The sequence below is a fragment of the Heterodontus francisci genome, chromosome 9, assembly GCF_036365525.1.
Source record: "Heterodontus francisci isolate sHetFra1 chromosome 9, sHetFra1.hap1, whole genome shotgun sequence".
NCBI lineage: Eukaryota > Metazoa > Chordata > Chondrichthyes > Heterodontiformes > Heterodontidae > Heterodontus > Heterodontus francisci.
The window spans coordinates 104,734,875-104,757,142 of record NC_090379.1 but is presented as its reverse complement, the minus strand read 5'-3'; the positions used below and the strand labels follow the sequence as shown (position 1 = coordinate 104,757,142).

At 46.1% G+C, this 22,268-nt stretch overlaps 1 protein-coding gene across 3 annotated transcripts in view; it reads right to left on the bottom strand.

The window, feature by feature from the left end:
* Positions 1-22,268, bottom strand: part of mapkbp1 (mitogen-activated protein kinase binding protein 1) — a 368,915-nt gene that overhangs the window by 8,806 nt on the left and 337,841 nt on the right. For all 3 annotated transcript variants that reach the window (XM_068039616.1, XM_068039618.1, XM_068039619.1), the window contains 2 exons: positions 12,670-12,868; positions 11,087-11,357 (listed from right to left, as the gene is read on the bottom strand). In XM_068039616.1, the coding sequence (XP_067895717.1) occupies positions 11,087-11,357; positions 12,670-12,868 (470 nt within the window). The remainder of the gene's footprint in view (positions 1-11,086; positions 11,358-12,669; positions 12,869-22,268) is intronic.

Sequence of the window (22,268 nt, the reverse complement as noted above, 5' to 3'; positions counted from 1 at the left end):
GCCCTGGCTGGAAAAGACATTTTCATATTAACAGACGGTGATTGGAAGGACAAAGAACCATTCCCTGACTCATTCAACCCACAATGGACCTTGATCACCAGGTTTTGTGTGTAAGAGGAGCATTCCAGAGACTGCTAAGGTGATACAAACCAAGACGTGACCAGCCCAGTTATTCACATGACTAACCTGCTTGGCAACCTGGGTTTTTCTAAATTGTACAAACAATTTGAACTCAGAGTGTCTGTTTGCTCCTGGATTGAGAAAATCCCTCCTGTCTGCTCCCATCTCTTTCTCACAAGCCTCTGAATCCACTGAAGACACATGAACCCCAAGAGAGAAAAGTCTCCTACAGCAAACAAGGTTTAAGAAGAGTATTGGGTCCCAACGAAAAGCAAGATCTACCTACCATCAAGGACTCTACAGTGAACCCAAAGAGCCGGAACAAAAACTCTTCAGATATTGCCTCAAACTTCTCCACTTTATTTCTTCTGCTCTTTTCTGTCTCTTTGAGTGTGTGTATCGCGTATGCATGATAGCGTGGGTGCATCGTGTATCAGTAGGGGTGAACCGAATTAGAGTTTAAGTTCAAGTTTAAGAAATTTCAACTTTTCTTCTTTAAACCTAAGAAAACCTGTTTGTGCTGGTTTCTTTGCCTTATAATTGAAAAGCGGTGAACAAGGATTCACCAAGGGGGAGCTAAAAACACTGTGTGTTAAAAATAAAACCCTGTTACGGTAAGACCAGGTGAAGGCTGAGAGGGACACCTTTTTCACCGGGTCATAACATAATTTTGGGTGCTACTGTCCTGGATTTTACCCACAGGCAAATGAGAGAAATTGGAAGTGGGAAGCCACATTGTTCCCATTCAAAAAAGAGCACAATTAATGCAGGTTTTCTTAAGGTTGTGTGTGCTAGAATACTAACATGTCTGCAACTAAAGCTACTAGCTCCCCAAGCCAGGGTGAAGTAACGTGGGATAAGTTAAAAGCACTGTCTATGGAGGATTTGAGGAAAATGGCTGAGCAGCGTGGGATCACTGTACGTGGCAAGGCTAGGAAGTCTGAACTCCTAGGGCTAGTGGCCAACCATTTTTCCCTTGAATCTGAAGAGGCAGAAGCAGGGTTAGAAGTAGACCCAGACAGGGTACTGCTAGCAAAGATACAATTGGGACAAAGGAAATTTGAATTAGAAGACAGGAAAAGTCAAAGAGAAAGGGAGAGACAGGAATAAAAGAGAGAGAGGCATGAGAGGGAGAAAGAAAGAGCCTTCCAGAAGGAACGTGAAGAAAAATGGAGGAGAGAGAGAAAGCAAGAGAGGAGACAGAAAGAGAAAGAACTTTCCAGAAAGAATGCGAAGAGAGAAAGTTGAAGCGGCTTGAGTTAACTAAGGAGCGACAGGGAATCCCCAGTGAAAGCAATATGGTGATGCATCATTCAGGGCTGGGTACAGAATTGTTAAAACTAGCTCATCTAATTCCAAAATTCAATGAGGAGGATGTAGAAGAGTTTTTGTGACTTTGAGAAACTGGCAAGACAGCTAAAATGGCCAGCTGAGACCTGGCCTCTTTTACTGCAAAGCAAGCTAACTGGAAAAGCCCATGAGGTTTATTCCCTGTTGCCAGATGAGAGTTCATCAAATTATGAACTGACAAAAAGTGCTATCCTCGGGGCATATGAATTAGTACCCGAAGCCTATTGCCAAAAGTCTAGAAACCTCAAGAAGCAAGCTAATCTAACTTATCTGGAGTTTGAAAGAAGTAAGCAGCTGGGTTTTGACCAGTGGCTCAGAGTGCTTAAAGTACAGCTCAGCTATGAGAATCTCAGAGAATTAATTCGGTTAGAGAAATTTAAACACTCTCTCCCACTCTCCAGAAAGACCCATGTAGAGGAGCAGGAGGTCCAGAGAGCCCGGCAAGTGGCGTTCTGGCTGATGAGTTCGGTTTAATTTCTAAGTCGGTTTCCCAGGGGAGAATCTTTCCTAGTCATCTCCACAAATCTGAAAAGGACAAAGAGTGGGAAAGTGACAGGAGCCCTAGCAGTCCTGGGAGAGAAAGGAAAGCAGGAGACACAGGGCCCCTCCTCTAACCAAAAAGGAAGGTGCTGTGAGCAAGAGTGAGACCCAGAGACCTGTGTGCTTCCATTGTAATAAAGCAGGGCATTTAAAAGCTGACTGCTGGAAACTAAAGGGAAAACCTGTCGGGTTAATCAGGGCACACCCGCTCAATGGAGACGGGACCCTGATGGAAAACACAGGGCAAGCTGTGGCTTTAACTGCAGTAAGAGTGAGACCGTGGAAGCTTACGACTGTAAGTGCAGGAAAATTTAATAGATTCCTGAGGGTTATCAGGGTTTTGTGTCTGTAAGGAAAGTAACCCCATACCCCTCCAGTGGGGAAAGCAAGCCCATAGTAATTCTCAGGGACACAGGGGCCACTAGATCCTTTTTACTGGGAAAAGGCCTGACCTTTCCCCCAGAGAGTGCAATGAACACCAGAATGGTGGGTGAATGGTATTGGAGAGCAGTGTATGCCTGTACCTGTACACCAGGTGCACCTGGAGTGCGACCTAGTTTCGGGACCGGTGACTGTAGGGATTGTCCCTAGTTTGCCTGTGGTTAGGGTTGACCTGGTCCTAGGTAATGATCTGGCGGGGGTGAAGGTGGTAGCCCCCCAGTAATGAAAGAAAGACCGCAGGAGGTCGGAGAGACAGGGCAGTGGCAGGAGACAGTCCCCTGCAGTTTCCCTGAATGGGCAGTGGATCAGGCCATGATCAACCCAGCTCCCCCAGAAGAGGCTGAATTAGCACTGCAGGCAGATGACCAGGGACTTTCTTTGGGAAGTTAGGAGACCCAGGGAATGAATTAAATAATTTTTTGCTAGCTGAAGCTCAGCGAGCCAACCCAGTATTACGAGAGTTAGCACAGGCTGCCCAGTCTGAAAGTGAAGCAGAGGGAGTCCCTGATTGCTACTATTTAAAGAATGAGGAAATGGAGTTTTCCTCACAGACCTGAGAGCAAGGAGTGGACAGTAGTTCACCAGTTATGGTGCCGCAGAGGTACTGGAGAGAAATATTAAGAAGAGCCCACGAGACTACATGCCGGAATACTGAAGACCAAAACCCGCATAAATCAACAGTTTGACTGGCCAAAACGCCACAAAGATGTGGTGGAGTACTGCAGGAGTTGCCACATGTGCCAGGTTGAAGGGAAACACCAACCTACAGTGAAACCTGCACCCCTCAGTCCTGTACCAGTGCGAGGAGGACCATCCAGCAGAGGGCTGGTGAACTGTGAGGCCCCCACTGAGAACAAAAGGGGACAAGCAGGCACAAGACTGGCAAAAGGTTGGACAGGGAAGGGGAAAAAGTGACCAAGAGGGCAGGTTAAAGGAAGTCCGGGAGGAATCCCGGATGAAAATCCCTACTGTCCGGTCAGCCAACCCCGAAAAATGTGAAAAGTTAGACCCCACATCCTCCTACGTAAAGCAGACACTAGAAGCACTCCATCAGAGTTGCTAACAGCATTTACAGGAACCTGCAGAGACAAAGAAAGACCTCTCGGGGGCAGAGAATCCATGAGGGTGATGCCTCACCCAGGCGAAGTGCCACAGGGGAGTGCAGTAGCGTCTGCACAAATATTGGCAGGCAGGAGTATCCTCTGGGACAAAAGGATTAGCAAGGAATACTTCCCTGCAGTCAGAACCAAGGAGAACCACCCCTCCGCCCAAAGTCAAAAGCCTTTGCATGACTCAGCAAAGCACTGAAAGAGAGTTCAGGATAGACCCGCCCATCTACTGACTCTCCTGAAAAAAAATGACCTCAGCAGGAACAAAGACCCGAGGCAGCCATGGAAATGGGCAAACGGAAAAGAAACTTCCCCAAAAAAGAACCACGTTAATTGGGATGCCAAAAACCGGGGAGGGGGGGTGCAGTTTTAATAAGTTTTAGGATTTGTGAATGAATGAGAGAAATGCATGGTTTCTTTTCTGTATCTTATATTTTCTCTCGACCCTTTTAATGAAATGCGCTTCTCTCAAATCGCATTTCATTCCGGTGAGTGTGGAGGTGTCATGTTAGGCCCCTGCCTGCCAAGAATGAGGCACATTAATTTTTTCATGAACATTTATTTTAAACTGTTACTGGAGTGAAGAAAGGACTTGTTAAACAGATCAGCCCTGGCTGGAAAAGACATTTGCATATCAACAGTGATTGGAAGGACAAAGGACCATTCCTGACACGTTGAACCCACAATGGACCTTGATCACCAGGTATTGTGTGTAAGAGGAGCATTCCAGATACTGCTAAGGTGATACAATCCAAGACGTGACCAGCCCAGTTATTCACATGACTAACCTGCTTGGCAACCTGGGTTTTTCTAAATTGTGCAAACAATTAGAACTCAGAGTGTCTGTTTGCTCCTGGACTAAGAGGATCTCTCCTGTCCGCTCCCATCTCTTTCTCACAAGTCTCTGAATCCACTGAAGACACATGAACCCCAAGAGAGAAAAGTCTCCTACAGCGAACAAGGTTTAAGAAGAGTACTAGGTCCCAACAAAAAGCAAGATCTGCCTAAAATCAAGGACTCTACAATGAGCTCAAAGAACTGTGATAAAAACTCTTCAGATATTGCCTCAAACTTCTCCACTTTATTTCTTCTGCTCTTTTCTGTCTCTATTTGAGTGTGTGTATCGCGTATGCATGATAGCGTGGGCGCGCCGTATATCCGTAGGCGTGAACCGAATTAGAGTTTAAGTTCAAGTTTAATAAATTTCAACTTTTCTTCTTTAAACCTAGGAAAGTCTGTTTGTGCTGGTTTCTTTGCCTTATAATTGAAAAGCGGTGAACAAGGATTCACCAAGGGGGAGCTAAAAACCCAGTGTGTTAAAAATAAAACCCTGTTACAGTAAGACCAGGTGAAGGCTGAGAGGGACCCCTAGACACCTTTCTCACTGGTCGTAACAATATCAAGAGTTCCTCATCAGTAGGGTACCCTTGATATTGATAGATCCTCATCATTATGGGATCTTCAATATCGAGAGATGCTCATCAGTATGGAGCCCTCAATATAGAGAGAACCTCATCATTATGGGATCTTCAATATCGAGAGATCCACATTGGTACGGGATCTTCAATATCGAGAGATCCTCATCGGTATGGGACCTTCAATATCGGGAGATCCTCATCAGTACGGGATCTTCAATATCGGGAGATCCTCATCGGTACGGGATCTTCAATATCGAGAGATCCTCATCGGTATGGGATCTTCAATATCGGGAGATCCTCATCAGTACGGGATCTTCAATATCGGGAGATCCTCATCGGTACGGGATCTTCAATATCGAGAGATCCTCATCGGTACGGGATCTTCAATATCGAGAGATCCTCATCGGTACGGGATCTTCAATATCGGGAGATCCTCATCAGTACGGGATCTTCAATATCGGGAGATCCTCATCAGTACGGGATCTTCAATATCGGGAGATCCTCATCGGTATGGGATCTTCAATATCGGGAGATCCTCATCAGTACGGGATCTTCAATATCGGGAGATCCTCATCGGTATGGGATCTTCAATATCGGGAGATCCTCATCAGTACGGGATCTTCAATATCGGGAGATCCTCATCGGTACGGGATCTTCAATATCGGGAGATCCTCATCGGTACGGGATCTTCAATATCGAGAGATCCTCATCGGTACGGGATCTTCAATATCGGGAGATCCTCATCAGTACGGGATCTTCAATATCGAGAGATCCTCATCAGTACGGGATCTTCAATATCGGGAGATCCTCATCGGTACGGGATCTTCAATATCGGGAGATCCTCATCAGTACGGGATCTTCAATATCGGGAGATCCTCATCGGTACGGGATCTTCAATATCGGGAGATCCTCATCAGTACGGGATCTTCAATATCGGGAGATCCTCATCAGTACGGGATCTTCAATATCGGGAGATCCTCATCGGTACGGGATCTTCAATATCGGGAGATCCTCATCGGTACGGGATCTTCAATATCGGGAGATCCTCATCGGTACGGGATCTTCAATATCGAGAGATCCTCATTGGTACGGGATCTTCAATATCGAGAGATCCTCATCAGTACGGGATCTTCAATATCGGGAGATCCTCATCGGTACGGGATCTTCAATATCGGGAGATCCTCATCAGTACGGGATCTTCAATATCGGGAGATCCTCATCGGTACGGGATCTTCAATATCGGGAGATCCTCATCGGTACGGGATCTTCAATATAGAGAGAACCTCATCATTATGGGATCTTCAATATCGGGAGATCCTCATCAGTACGGGATCTTCAATATCGGGAGATCCTCATCGGTACGGGATCTTCAATATCGGGAGATCCTCATCAGTACGGGATCTTCAATATCGGGAGATCATCATCGGTACGGGATCTTCAATATCGAGAGATCCTCATCAGTACGGGATCTTCAATATCGGGAGATCCTCATCAGTACGGGATCTTCAATATCGGGAGATCATCATCGGTACGGGATCTTCAATATCGAGAGATCCTCATCGGTACGGGATCTTCAATATCGGGAGATCCTCATCGGTACGGGATCTTCAATATCGAGAGATCCTCATCGGTACGGGATCTTCAATATCGGGAGATCCTCATCGGTACGGGATCTTCAATATCGAGAGATCCTCATCGGTACGGGATCTTCAATATCGAGAGATCCTCATTGGTACGGGAGATCCTCATCGGTACGGGATCTTCAATATCGGGAGATCCTCATCGGTACGGGATCTTCAATATCGAGAGATCCACATCGGTACGGGATCTTCAATATCGGGAGATCCTCATCGGTACGGGATCTTCAATATCGGGAGATCCTCATCGGTACGGGATCTTCAATATCGGGAGATCCTCATCGGTACGGGATCTTCAATATCGAGAGATCCTCATCGGTACGGGATCTTCAATATCGAGAGATCCTCATTGGTACGGGAGATCCTCATCGGTACGGGATCTTCAATATCGGGAGATCCTCATCGGTACGGGATCTTCAATATCGAGAGATCCTCATTGGTACGGGAGATCCTCATCGGTACGGGATCTTCAATATCGGGAGATCCTCATCGGTACGGGATCTTCAATATCGAGAGATCCTCATCGGTACGGGATCTTCAATATCGGGAGATCCTCATCGGTACGGGATCTTCAATATCGAGAGATCCTCATCGGTACGGGATCTTCAATATCGAGAGATCCTCATTGGTACGGGAGATCCTCATCGGTACGGGATCTTCAATATCGGGAGATCCTCATCGGTACGGGATCTTCAATATCGAGAGATCCTCATCGGTACGGGATCTTCAATATCGAGAGATCCTCATCGGTACGGGATCTTCAATATCGAGAGATCCTCATCGGTACAGGATCTTCAATATCGGGAGATCCTCATTGGTACGGGACCCTCAATATCGGGAGATCCTCATCAGTACGGGATCTTCAATATCGAGAGATCCTCATCGGTACAGGATCTTCAATATCGGGAGATCCTCATCGGTACGGGATCTTCAATATCGAGAGATCCTCATCGGTACAGGATCTTCAATATCGGGAGATCCTCATCGGTACGGGATCTTCAATATCGAGAGATCCTCATCGGTACAGGATCTTCAATATCGAGAGATCCTCATCGGTACGGGATCTTCAATATCGGGAGATCCTCATCGGTACGGGATCTTCAATATCGAGAGATCCTCATCGGTACGGGATCTTCAATATCGAGAGATCCTCATTGGTACGGGATCTTCAATATCGAGAGATCCTCATCAGTACGGGATCTTCAATATCGGGAGATCCTCATCAGTACGGGATCTTCAATATCGAGAGATCCTCATCGGTACGGGATCTTCAATATCGAGAGATCCTCATCGGTACGGGATCTTCAATATCGAGAGATCCTCATCAGTACGGGATCTTCAATATCGGGAGATCCTCATCAGTACGGGATCTTCAATATCGAGAGATCCTCATTGGTACGGGATCTTCAATATCGAGAGATCCACATCGGTACGGGATCTTCAATATCGAGAGATCCACATCGGTACGGGATCTTCAATATCGAGAGATCCTCATCGGTACGGGATCTTCAATATCGAGAGATCCTCATCAGTACGGGATCTTCAATATCGGGAGATCCTCATCAGTACGGGATCTTCAATATCGAGAGATCCTCATTGGTACGGGAGATCCTCATCGGTACGGGATCTTCAATATCGGGAGATCCTCATCGGTACGGGATCTTCAATATCGAGAGATCCTCATCGGTACGGGATCTTCAATATCGAGAGATCCTCATTGGTACGGGATCTTCAATATCGGGAGATCCTCATTGGTACGGGATCTTCAATATCGGGAGATCCTCATCGGTACGGGATCTTCAATATCGAGAGATCCTCATTGGTACGGGATCTTCAATATCGAGAGATCCTCATCGGTACGGGATCTTCAATATCGGGAGATCCTCATCGGTACGGGATCTTCAATATCGAGAGATCCTCATCGGTACGGGATCTTCAATATCGGGAGATCCTCATCGGTACGGGATCCTCAATATCGAGAGATCCTCATCGGTACGGGATCTTCAATATCGAGAGATCCTCATCGGTACGGGATCTTCAATATCGAGAGATCCTCATCGGTACGGGATCTTCAATATCGGGAGATCCTCATCAGTACGGGATCTTCAATATCGAGAGATCCTCATCGGTACGGGATCTTCAATATCGGGAGATCCTCATCGGTACGGGATCCTCAATATCGAGAGATCCTCATCGGTACGGGATCTTCAATATCGGGAGATCCTCATCGGTACGGGATCTTCAATATCGGGAGATCCTCATCGGTACGGGATCTTCAATATCGAGAGATCCTCATCGGTACGGGATCTTCAATATCGAGAGATCCTCATCGGTACGGGATCTTCAATATCGAGAGATCCTCATCGGTACGGGATCTTCAATATCGGGAGATCCTCATCAGTACGGGATCTTCAATATCGAGAGATCCTCATCGGTACGGGATCTTCAATATCGAGAGATCCTCATCGGTACGGGATCTTCAATATCGGGAGATCCTCATCGGTACGGGATCTTCAATATCGAGAGATCCTCATCGGTACGGGATCTTCAATATCGAGAGATCCTCATCGGTACGGGATCTTCAATATCGAGAGATCCTCATCGGTACGGGATCTTCAATATCGGGAGATCCTCATCAGTACGGGATCTTCAATATCGAGAGATCCTCATCGGTACGGGATCTTCAATATCGAGAGATCCTCATCGGTACGGGATCTTCAATATCGAGAGATCCTCATCGGTACGGGATCTTCAATATCGGGAGATCCTCATCGGTACGGGACCCTCAATATCGGGAGATCCTCATCAGTACGGGATCTTCAATATCGGGAGATCCTCATCAGTACGGGACCTTCAATATCGAGAGATCCTCATCAGTACGGGATCTTCAATATCGGGAGATCCTCATCGGTACGGGATCTTCAATATCGAGAGATCCTCATCGGTACGGGATCTTCAATATCGGGAGATCCTCATCGGTACGGGATCTTCAATATCGGGAGATCCTCATCAGTACGGGATCTTCAATATCGGGAGATCCTCATCAGTACGGGATCTTCAATATCGAGAGATCCTCATCGGTACGGGATCTTCAATATCGGGAGATCCTCATCGGTACGGGATCTTCAATATCGAGAGATCCTCATCGGTACGGGATCTTCAATATCGGGAGATCCTCATCAGTACGGGATCTTCAATATCGAGAGATCCTCATCGGTACGGGATCTTCAATATCGGGAGATCCTCATCGGTACGGGATCTTCAATATCGAGAGATCCTCATCGGTACGGGATCTTCAATATCGGGAGATCCTCATCGGTACGGGATCTTCAATATCGAGAGATCCTCATCGGTACGGGATCTTCAATATCGAGAGATCCTCATCGGTACGGGATCTTCAATATCGAGAGATCCTCATCGGTACGGGATCTTCAATATCGAGAGATCCTCATCGGTACGGGATCTTCAATATCGAGAGATCCTCATTGGTACGGGATCTTCAATATCGAGAGATCCTCATCGGTACGGGATCTTCAATATCGGGAGATCCTCATCGGTACGGGACCCTCAATATCGAGAGATCCTCATCGGTACGGGATCTTCAATATCGGGAGATCCTCATCGGTACAGGATCTTCAATATCGAGAGATCCTCATCAGTACGGGATCTTCAATATCGAGAGATCCTCATCGGTACGGGATCTTCAATATCGGGAGATCCTCATCGGTACGGGACCCTCAATATCGAGAGATCCTCATCGGTACGGGACCCTCAATATCGGGAGATCCTCATCGGTATGCAAACTTCAATATTCAGTTTTCTCCATTCTCCATATAGAGGGATCTTAACAGTTTTTTTTGCAGTTTCTTTGCATTGAAATCTATTGTTTCTAATTTTTTCTTTTCCTCCATCAACATTCTTCAGCTCCTCAGGTTCCGCGCTTCAGCTTAATGAGGTGTGGACTCTCTTACAACTCCTCACGTGTGCTCTGAAAGGAGGCTCCTCGGTTGTGAGCTACCAAAACAAGATGGTTTACTTCTGCAAAATACCAGACAATAGCCCACCTGAGAGCTGACTAAACACAATTATCAGCAGGTTCAAGTATCAACCATCACCGAGGCTCCATTACAACACAGAACTAAACTGTCAGTTCTATGCTGCAAGGCTTCTGGGGTTAAATTCCTTTTCATCAGCTACTGTGTTGAGAACAGAAAATGTAAATATCTTTTCTCTATCACATATTATTTGCCACATTATTCCTCTCTACACAGCAAGCATCAGAGACACCATTTATACAGGAGAGTTTTTTTTTGTAGAAATTCTTACTTTGGGAGAGTTGAAATAAAGAACAGATCAAAGCACGTGGACATCCTGAGGTTGTCAAAGGTGCTATATAAATGCAAGTTCTTTCTTTTTCTGTAATCAACTTTTCTTTGGTATAAATAGAGCTGACAGTCTCCTTTCTCCTTACCTTCATGAATCAGGTCGTGGACAGACTGGGATTTTCTCATGGATGGACCCGGTGACACAGCTGGACTTGGATGTGCTGAGGATGACTGTCCTTTCGTTGATCCGGTTAACACTTTCCTCATTTCTAGAGTGGGATTCCGTTTCCTCTGGGTGTACATCGCTCTGACACACAGTGGCTTATCTGAAACAGTACTAGACTCCGTTCTAGGTGGGGCTTTCACTGGGGCTTTGCTTGGGGCAGGATTCAACACTGAAAAGAATTCTGACGTGAGCTGCAGAAAAACAAGAAAGAGTAAATCCTTAAGTAACTTACTAATCTATGGGGATACTACTTGGCTCTGGTTTTATGTCGAAGCCAACTTTTGACACTCTACTCTAAACCTTTATATGAACCTATCTTAAGATCACCATCAGACTGATTCACCTTAATATTTCCAATAGCAGAGACTCAGCAGCAAGGTCCCATAGGAGAGACTCGACAGCAAAATCTCCAAGCACAGACTCGACAGTAAGGTCTCATAGGAGACGCTTGATAACAGGGTCTCGTAGCAGAGACTCGACAGCAGAGTCTCAAAGGAGAGACTCAGCTGCAATGTGTTGCTTGGAATTACTCATGTTAATATCCCCAAATGAGTGACTCATTGCCTACATCTACACTGATGTATCTCACCATCAATGTCTCCATAAATGTGGCTCACAGCCAATATCTCCATAGCATTGACACTGCCAGCACCTCCATTGAAGTGTTTCGCTGACAACATCTCCACTGGATGGATTCATCTCTTGTGCGACACTATGGATAGTCTATAACTCACTGCTAGAAGGGATAGGAGTGTGGCAGTTGTCATCGCTGCCTGTAAACACTGGTGCAGAAATGCATTATTTTTCGATCACCTGAAGTGACATAAAAACATGATGTGTGCTCCATGTGTTCTTCCATGAACAATTTCCCACAGTCGAGATTAACTGACAGGTCAAACATAGCTAAGAACAAAGACACAGATTTTGATTCATGGAATCATACAGCACAGAAGGAGGCCATTTGGCCCATCGTGCTTGTGCCAGCTCTCTGGTAGAGCTACCCAGTTAATCCCACTCCCCTGCTCGTTCCCCATAACCTTGCAATATTTCTCCCCTTCAAGTATTTACCCAATTCCATGTTGAAAGTTATTATTGAATCTGCTTCCAACACCCTTTCAGGCAATGCAAGGCTGAACATTAAAACTTGTGTTGATTTTTTTTCCCCCTCATGTCACCTCTGGTTCTTTTGCCAATAAACCAGGTTACTACCCCTTCTGCCACTGGAAACAGTTTCTCCTTAATTACTTTATTAAAACCCTTCATGATTTTGAACACCTCTCCCAAATCTCTCCTTAACCTTCTCTGCTCTAAGAAGAACAATCCCAGCTTCTCCAGTCTCTCCGCAGAACTGAAAACCCTCATCCCTGGTACCAGTCTAGTAAATTTCCTCTGCAGCCTCGCCAAGGTCTTAACGTCATAGCAGAATTGGTGTGCTTATGAAAACTGTAATTGTATATATGGGTAAAGATGTTGGGAAAATCCAAAATGTAATGCAGTGCTTACATCATCTGGTCGTTTCTGATTGTCATTTCTGAATCTTACTATGTCCTCTTGCTTCTGTGATTCTTGCTTCCCGCCCTCACTCTTCATTTTAAAGGCCTCCTCTCTTAGTTGCTCTAAGTTACAGGCAGGAAATATTGTGACTTGGTTGACTCCTGACTCACCATACTGGAGAAACCTAGAGGTAAGATCTGGCGAGTTCCTGAAAACACAAAGATGTCAAGAGCATGACTGCCCGGTAGGATTTTAGAGGATTTCACATCATAAGAAGAAGGTCGGTCAATTTCTATCATTTTTGACAAAGTCAGTGATCCGCTCACCAGCTTCTGGTGGTTGACCTATTTAGATGATATAACGGGGCCGATTTTCGCTGAATACTTTAGGCACAAGAGGGAAACAGGTGGCCAAGCTGGGGTCTTCAGCTGAAATGTTAGTTTAGCCCATGTTTGGCACAAGATGCCATCTGGGTAAAGGAGTTGAAGCACATGCTAAGAACGGCTGCCAGAGGCTTGTTGAACAGTTGATTGCCACTTAAAATCTCTGCTAATGCTCATTAAAGAGGATGCATAGAATTTTGGTGGCTAGTGCTACGACTAATGCCCTCCCCTAACAGTGACCAACTGTTTTGGAGTAAATTCAGTGTTTATGTCGATTTCAAGCACTACTTAATGGGATGCTCAACATTTCATGGTCATTGCTGCTGGAGCTGTGAAGAGGACCTCTAAAGCAAATCGGGATACTTTCTGGGACACTTTGTCAAGACTTCGCAAAGTATTGCTGAAAAAGGAGACATGTCGAAGATTTTCGTCTTGCAGTCATCAGGACAGACACAAGAATGCCAAATTTCAAAGGGAGCAATAATTTTTACTGCGTAAGAAAAGGGGTGCTGATTTGTTGGCAATTCAACTCTGATTGGTTGACGCATGCCATGGAGAATGCAACAGGGATCTTTTGCCCCTCATGCTTTGTTTAATTCAAAAAAGGCACAAGGACAGGTCCCTGTCTATGAATATATCTAGCTTCTAGCAAGCACAAGCGAGCCACACTGTGAGCCTGACTGATCTTAAATTGGTTGTTATTTTAGTCTTAGCACACTCAGGATTGTTCAGTAAGTGCTGTCCAAATGCAGAATCACATCTAACATTGGACATTGTGTTCTACGTTTTGTAAGTACGGGCTGGTTGACTACAGTCAGTACTCTGCCTATTGTGAACAGCTGAAGGGATGTGCTGTTTGATATGATCCACCAGTCGTTGGAACGTACAGCCTACGTACCTGGCATCACATCAGCACTGGAATTCATATACCACATTTGTGTTGTAGGCAGAACGTCTTTTTGGCTTGACGGCAGCATTCTGTTAGTGGAAAATACCACTCGTGTTGCTACTGCATAGTAGCAGTGTGAAACGGCTAGCTTCACCTGTTGCTCAAATTTTTGAGATACCTTACACTTCCAGGGTAATTTGAGGTAAACTGGGCATTTTCAGGTCCAAACATAACAGCCTTAGGCCCATTCGTTAGTATGCACGAAACACAACAAGCAACAATCTAATTGGGGTAGCTATTATCCCGCAGGATAAGTCTGATGTGCCCTATTTTGGCATCAAGCATGCACAGTGAGCAAATGACTTGGGCTCTATTTACGAGATTGCCGATAAGGCCAATCCTATAGCGTGTAGATCTATAGGAATTGCAACGCGTATATTGACCAGTGAAGGTAGGCTTGTGGTAGACAGTAGTAGAGAACCCATTAGTGATTTCTCAACATAGGAGCAGGAGTAGTCCATTCGGCCCTTTGAGCCTATTCCGCCATTCGATAAGATCATGGTTCATCTGGTTCTGGTCTCAACTCCACTTTCCTGTCTGCCCCCCATAAGCCTTGACTCCCTTGTCTATCAAAAATCTATCCAATTCAGCCTTGAATAAATTCAATGACCCAGCCTCCACTGCTTTCTGGGGAAGAGAATTCCACAGATTAACAACCCTTTGAGAAAAAAAAATTCTCTTCATCTCCATCTTAAAAGGGAGACCTCATTCTTAAACTGGCATGTCAAGGAAAGGGAGCTCGTTAGACTGCTCCGTTTCAAAGGTGAATTTGAGCGTGGGATGGAGCACATTAAGGTGTATAAGGAAATTCTTATACACAGCTGCAGACTGAAATATAGCAAACGTATCATCTACGTATCAGAAAAATGCATGGGGTAGGACATTAGGGGTCATTCCACAGAAAACGCATTTCTGGTGGAAACCGACGACAATGTTAGCGAGAGCTGGGCCTGGAGTGGATCCCATGGCACCACCATCTATTTAGACATTCATTAAACTCAACTGCGTGAGTTGCTAAGTTCTTAAGTTCAATGAATACAGATTCAGAAAATGGCGGTATGTCAAGATTGCCCTGATATAGCGATGCAGCACGTCCCTCTGGCTGTTCACAACAGGCAGAGTACTGACCGTACTCTACCAGCTTGTACTTGCAAAACTCAAAACACAATGTCTAATGTTAGATGTAATTCCGCGACTGGACAGCACTTGCTGAACAATCCCGAGTGTGTTAAGAATTACACTAACAACCAATTTAAGATTATAAATCAGGCTCGCAATGTGGCTCACTTAAGCTTGCTAGAAGCTACATATATTCATACGCAGGGACCTGTCCTCTGCGGGCAAAAGGAACAAGTCCAGGCATTGCGGCTTTTTTGAATTAAACAAAGCGAAGGGGACAATAGTTGCCTGGTACATTCTCCATGGCAATACTTCGACCAATCGACTTGTCAACCAATCAACACCCTTTTCTCATGCAGTATAAATTGTTCTTCCTTTGAAATTTGACAGTCCTGATGAGTGCAAGACCAAGAGCTTCAACGGCAATCCCCAAGTTCTGTACTACCAAGCAACTACTTCACAAAGTCTTGAGCAATGTTTGTTCTGGAAGTTCCCCGAGGCCCTCACTTAAAAAAAGTAAGTGTTGTGCCACTCCACCTTATTAGACACCTTATAGGAGTCACCAAGAGAAAAAGAGTACTTGCTCATGGTCATCTTGTTATGAGTCCACATTGGTCTGGATAAGGAGTGGGAGAAGGATATAGGGCCAGGTAGAGCAGCACCAGCTGCTGCAGGAGAGAGGGACAGGACGGCAAGGTGGCCTCCCTCCCCACCCATGGGTACAGGACATCCCTCCACCTCTGGATCTCTTCCACCAGGATCTCCAGTGCTGTATCCAGGAACCTGTGCACCCTCTCCCTCGATCTCCGAGCCATCTTGCAATGTGTGCCACTGTGTGCCAGCCAGCGCACACCACACTTTCTGTGGAGGTGGGTGCAATGGGCCCACATATACTGCTCCGTGAAAATTGCGTCTAATCAGCAGGCGTCTGATAAAGCTCCTCCAGTCAAGTTCAAAATCAGCAATTAGGACCAAGATTGTGTGCAAAATACAAACATTCAAACAGGCAAATCTTTTCGTACTGCTTCTATTCAGTGCCTGTTTTCACCCTTTGGCCAAAGTAAACCCCAATAGATTTATTAACAGTGTTGGACTCCTGGAAGATCTACCAGCAGAGTGACTGATTGTGGCATGTAGTAGTTCAGTGGCAGGAGTGTGAGATTCCCCTTCAGAAATAAGTTACTTCTAAAACTAACATAGAAAATAGGAGCAGGAGTAGGCCATTTGGCCCTTCGAGCATGTTGGACTCCAATTTAGGATATCTAGTAGAGCATTGGGCTACCATTCAAAATACCTGGAAGTCCAATTCAGAGGCTTTAATGGTTTTTAACAGGAATGCATTCAACATTTTAGAGGACATGATGGCACCTGCAGATGAATACCAGACCCAAACTCAACGAGTAGGGTTGTTCTAGCAGCATACACCGGGCAAAATATCTGTAGCCCTACAGTAAAGTGCTGACTCTCGGTTAGAGAGTTTTCTAGTTCTACAGAAGAGTGCTAGACTCTTAGTAAGGGGTCTGTTGCTCTACAGTAGAGTGTTAGACTCTCAGTTAGAGGACTCTATAGCCCTACAGCAGGCTCTATTGCTCTATATTAGAGTGTTAGACTCAGTGAGAGGGCTCTGTTGCTGTACAGTGTTAGACTCTCAGTTAGAGGGCTCTATATTCCTACAGTAGAAAGTTAGACTCTCAGTTAGAGGGCTCTATATTCCTACAGTAGAAAGTTAGACTCTCAGTTAGAGGGCTCTATAGCCCTACAGCAGGCTCTATTGCTCTATATTAGAGTGTTAGACTCTCAGTTAGAGGGCTCATTAGCTCTAGCTGTATACTATGTATAAACTATGGACTGATTCTGATGCTGGCAGGGAGCTCATTAGGACTCAAGCAGCTATTTGAAAATTGCGTTCTGAAGTAGGAACAAAACTTCTTCGTCTCTGTGATCTTGTACTTACTCCTCGGAAACAGAATTAGATTTTACTAAATGCTTTGCAGCTTTTTACCTACATATTAACTGTGATGCAATTAACGTTTTCTTGGCAATATCACTGTTCAGTGTCAGGAGCATTCAGACAGATGGTTAGCGAATGATCATTAATAGCTGTGACAACGCACATCTGAAGATTGCTGAGCAAGCATATCGTACTTGAGAAACACCACTTAATAGCTGTGAGGAGTGGTTCACTCTGTCCCATTTAGAAGCAGTTGTTAGGAAAGTTCTGAGTGCCATATTGAAAGACTCTTCCTCAAAGTTCCTATTTTTGCCCTTATTTCCTTTCAGCTCTGTAACTTCAACCTTCACTTTCATTCTCATTACTCTCATTCTCCGAGCATTTACTGAAACTCACCATTCACTTCACCTCCAGCATGCACACATGCAGCTACCCCCTTAATTGAGATGTTTCACATGGCCACACTATCTCTGAGTGAGTGCTACGGCTAATTCACACATCTCGCTCTATATCTGGAAAATGCAGCCACCTTATCTCTCACCAACTCACTTCACAACTTCCAATCCTTTCCTCTGGCTCTTGCCCATCACACACACTTGTCTCAGTACTCCACTCCACCCTCCTGTTACTCCTGGTAGGGAATAGCCCGGAGTTTCCACTGGGTTGCACAGATTATTTCGATGCAATTCGCCCAAAACCAGCACAAAAGAACAGCAGAATTTTCAACGTAAATGACATTCAGCACAAATCAAGTTTCCGTGTTCTTTTGTGCTAGTTTAAAAAAATAGGCCGGAATTTTATCCCAGTGAAAGGGGTGGCCATTGCCGCCAGGAATTGCCCTCGGAGGAGGGACCTTCTCCCAAACCTGCTAGGCGGTGTTTCCACGTGGTGGCAGGCCCCCATTCCCCCCTCCCCCGACATTAGTGAAATGGGAGCAGAGGCAGGAAGCTGCCCTTAACTGGCCATTAATTGGCAACTTAAGGGTTTCATTTGGCCTCTGGGCAGGAAGGCCGTCCTCAGACTAAATTCCGTGGCATTGGGAAGTCGATAGGCAAACTGCCTGGTGCCACCCCTTGCCATTTTGTGTGCCCCCCCCCCTCCCCTACCCCGCCTCCATTCCCGTCTCCAAGGGCAGGATAAAATCCAGCCCACTGTGTTCCAAGCCAGCCTCACCCACAAAGCTGGTCACTCCCCCAGATCAAATTAACTGTGTCCGTTAATTACGCCCATTTGCAGGCTCTTAAAATTAAACTGGTTCTGTTCAGTGCATTTTAAAGCTTTTGAGTATATTTTTTAACATTTACTGGTGCCTGTAGTTTTTTAAAGTCATTTTTCGTTATTTAAACAAAAGCAAAATATTGCAGATGCTGGAAATCTGAAATAAAATCCGAAAATGCTGGAAATACTCAACGGGTGTGGCAGTATCCGTGGAGAGGGAAACAGAGTTAACGGGTGGAATCTTATGAGTGCCACAGCCTTCCTGAAGGTGGGACCAGAAGTTGTTACTTCTGCTTCCACTGCAAATCCCATTCCCCACGCAATTTGATATGTAAATTAGCCATGCAGCGATAGGCATGAGGGACATGTAAGATCACGCGATGGGAGTGGCCTTTCATTGGTGGAACCTGCCGTCACTGCCTTGACCACCATGATCACCACAGATATAAAACATTCTGTGCTTGCAGCCTCAACGATCAGCAGCCTTCCTATCATGTAAGTATCTTCAGATCAACTTAAATTGAAGCTTATACTTAAATCAAATATTCTTGCCTCCCTTCACATCATTTATTTCCCCTACAGCCAAAGTGAATCAAATCTCAGGCAGTTCAGTGACGCCTCCCTGCAGGTTCTCCTCCAGGCCATCAGAAAAAGGGAGGAGGTCCTCTTCCATGCAGATGGAGTGCAAAGACCCTCCCACCTCACCAAGGTGGCCTGGATAGTGGAGGAGGTCTCGAACTGTGGGTAACTCGTAGAACATGGATGTAGTGCCGCAAGCGAATCAATAATTTGCTCAGATCGACTAGAGTATGCAAGGAATGCAGTGGAATGCATACACAGCCTTGGTGCCATTCACTAATTGATGTTTCGCCAAGATGAAGATTGGTATTGTTTTTGTGATTGGATGTGTTGTGCGAAAGCCGATTGAGAATGAGTGATGTTGATGCATGTATGCAATGGTTGTGATGCATCATTTGCCACATCATTATATCTGCACTGTCTGCTGCAGGATAAACAAAGCCACAACCAGTGTGAGCATGCTAAGACGGAAGGAGGGGTCCCTGACATCAGGCTGTTGACCACGGCTGAGGAGGAGGCCTCTGAGATCGCGAGAGAGAAGGGAGGCAGGGCGAGCGGAGATGGCGGGACAGGAGCCACAAGTTGTAAGTATGAAGTGTCATCTCAGCTCTTGCAGCTTTATGTGGAAACTGAAGGAAATTGTATGCACTTATGTGAAGCACATGCTTAAAGTGCCTCTGTTTGTGTCTCCACTGTAGGTGCCGCACTCGAGTTGCAGAACGCCGCCTGGCCCAAGAATCCTCCTCTGGAGAGCAAGAAGAAGCCAATGCCCCAGAGGGTGCACCGTCACTTGCCTCTTCTTTCATTGCCACCAGTGCAGATACATCCACACAGTCCATGAGGGGGTGGGGGGGATTTAAGATTAGAATCTGGGTCACAAGTGGTGGTCACGACACAGACCACGTCCCAGCAGCTGAGCGAGCATGTGCCAGCCAGGTCCCCTAACAATCGGAGGACTGCTGGTACCAGGCCCCTGCTCAGCCAATGCTCATGATGATCCTCTGTTTGTTGCTACGAGAAGTCTGCTGGATGTGCAGAAAAGCCATGTGGAAAATATATTGAAGATGCCTGAGGTCATGCTTGGCTTTGTGCATGCCATGGAGGAGTCCATGCAAGGCATGATGTCTGCCATGTCCCAGGCATTTGAGCAAATGGCTTCCTCAATCGAGAGTTTGGTGAGCTCTATGGTGAGTCTGGTTGACCACTCGAGTCATAAACAATCTGACCTGAACTCCATCGCTGTTGCCATGGGCTCCATGCAGCAGAGTCTAAGCGAGAGGGGGACGAGGAACCTGGACCTCCCTCCAGGTGCTCCTTCCCCTTAGGGAGACAGGCAGGTGCCATCGTGCACACAGATGGAGGAGGAGACCGTGCCAGCTGCCCCGGGGCCTCCCTCTCAGGACACCCCCAGGGTAAGCGGCGTCTCGTCCTCCCCTCAGATACCTATTCCCTTACCTCCAGCAGGTGAACACACTAGTGCTGCAGACCCCCAGTAGGATGGAGCCATCAAGGCCCCGTTCCTCCAGATGATGCCTACCATGGTCATCCACAGTAATGGGGCACTGCAATGAGCAGACTGCCTTCACCTCAGCTGTTAATGTCGGGGTAGCACCAGATGCAACGGCAGGAAAAGGAAATTGGAAGGGTTTTGAGCATGAAGGTGGCACGGATGCTGTACAAATTGTGATGATTGAAAAGATTTGATACATTTTTCTTTCCTGCGAAGTTTGATCCAGTCTCAGTAATGTTTTGCTAGGTTACAGATGGATACAAAGAAATGTCTTGGAGACCTATGGCAGGAATGCAATGATGTTTGCAAAGCATCTCAGGAAATGTCCAGCGTCCATATCTCATTGGAATTCAATAATGGTTGCTTACCTAATGATGATGAATAACTTTTTCCAATACTGTCATGCCTTACTTTTGTTTTCCATGGTCATGACTTAATGCTGCTTGCCATGGTGTGTAGTCGCATTCATTGTAGCCCATAGATAATTTCAAATGCCAATCACATGAAAGTGCAGCAACACTTCATTAAGATTGCAGTGATCAATAAGACCTCATGCAAAAGGGAATTTCTGTGGGGAATTGTTATGTTTCTCCTCCCTTGATGATGTGGCTTATTTATTGGCTGAAACGTGCATAAATGAGGTTCTCCCTGATGTCTCTCCATGGCCCTCATATCGGTGACGGCATCATTGTCATTGTTGTCCTCGTCCTCCTCCGCCTGCAGAATGTTGCCGCGTCTAATTGCAAAGTTGCACAAGGCACAGCAGACAATGATTATTTGTGACACCCTCTGTGGCGTGTGCTGAAGAACCCTCCGGATTGGTCACGGCAACGAAATCACATTTTCAGCATGCCAATGGTGTGCTCAATGATGGCTCCGGTGGATGTGGAGGCGACATTGTACCTCTCTCTCTTCAGCAGCACTTTGGGGATGACGTACTGGTGTTATCAACCTTGTACAAAGTGGGTAATCCTCGTCACCCAGGATCCATCACTTTGGCTGGTTCCTTGAAAATTGCTGGCAGCTGGGAATTCCTCAAAATGTAGGAGTCATGACAGCTCCCTGGGAAATGTGGGCAAATATACATGATTCTTCTCCTGTAGTCGCAAACCAGTTGCACATTTAAAGAGTGAAGGCCTTTGCGATTGAAAGACAACAGGCTGGTCCACCTGAGTACAGTTGATCATCCCTTGCACTCTAGGGAATCCAGCAATGGCGCTGAAGACCGCAGACCTTGCTGCCTGGCTGTCCTCTTCTACAGATAAGAAGATGACATCACTGGCACGTCGAAAAAGAGCATTTGTCACCTCTTTGATGCACCTGTGGGTCGCAGATTGTGAGATGCCACATATGTCGCCCGTGATTCCCTGGAAGGAGCCACTGGAGAAAAGATTAAGTGCAGCAGTCACCTTGAGGGCAACTGGCACGGGATTCCCACCGTAGCCGAGTAGCTGCAGCTCATGCTGCAGGATCCTGCAAATTTCTGTGACCATTTCATGTGACATCATTAAGTGTCTCTGGCATTGCCTCTCTGACATTTGTTGGTAATTTGTCCTTGTCCTGAGGATGCAATTTCCCACTCTTCCCTCCCTGACTACCTTCCTCTGCTCCTCCATACTCCCAATCGCCCCACCCTTCCCTGCTGCTTCATGTAGCCCCCGCCCATGCCTTCATCACCATCTCCTGAGATGGTTCACCCTTGCTGGTGCCGAGCTGGAGGCAAAAATCCATTCCAATGCTGGCATGGAGGTAAGCATCCTTTGAAATGCTGGCGTTAGTTTAGCGACTGAGTTAAAGAGAGAAGAGCACAGAATGAGACTCAACTGCACAAATCAGACTGCTGCACGCCACGTTGAAATATTCGTAAACCGGGTGGCACAGGAATAGCGCTCGCCGTTC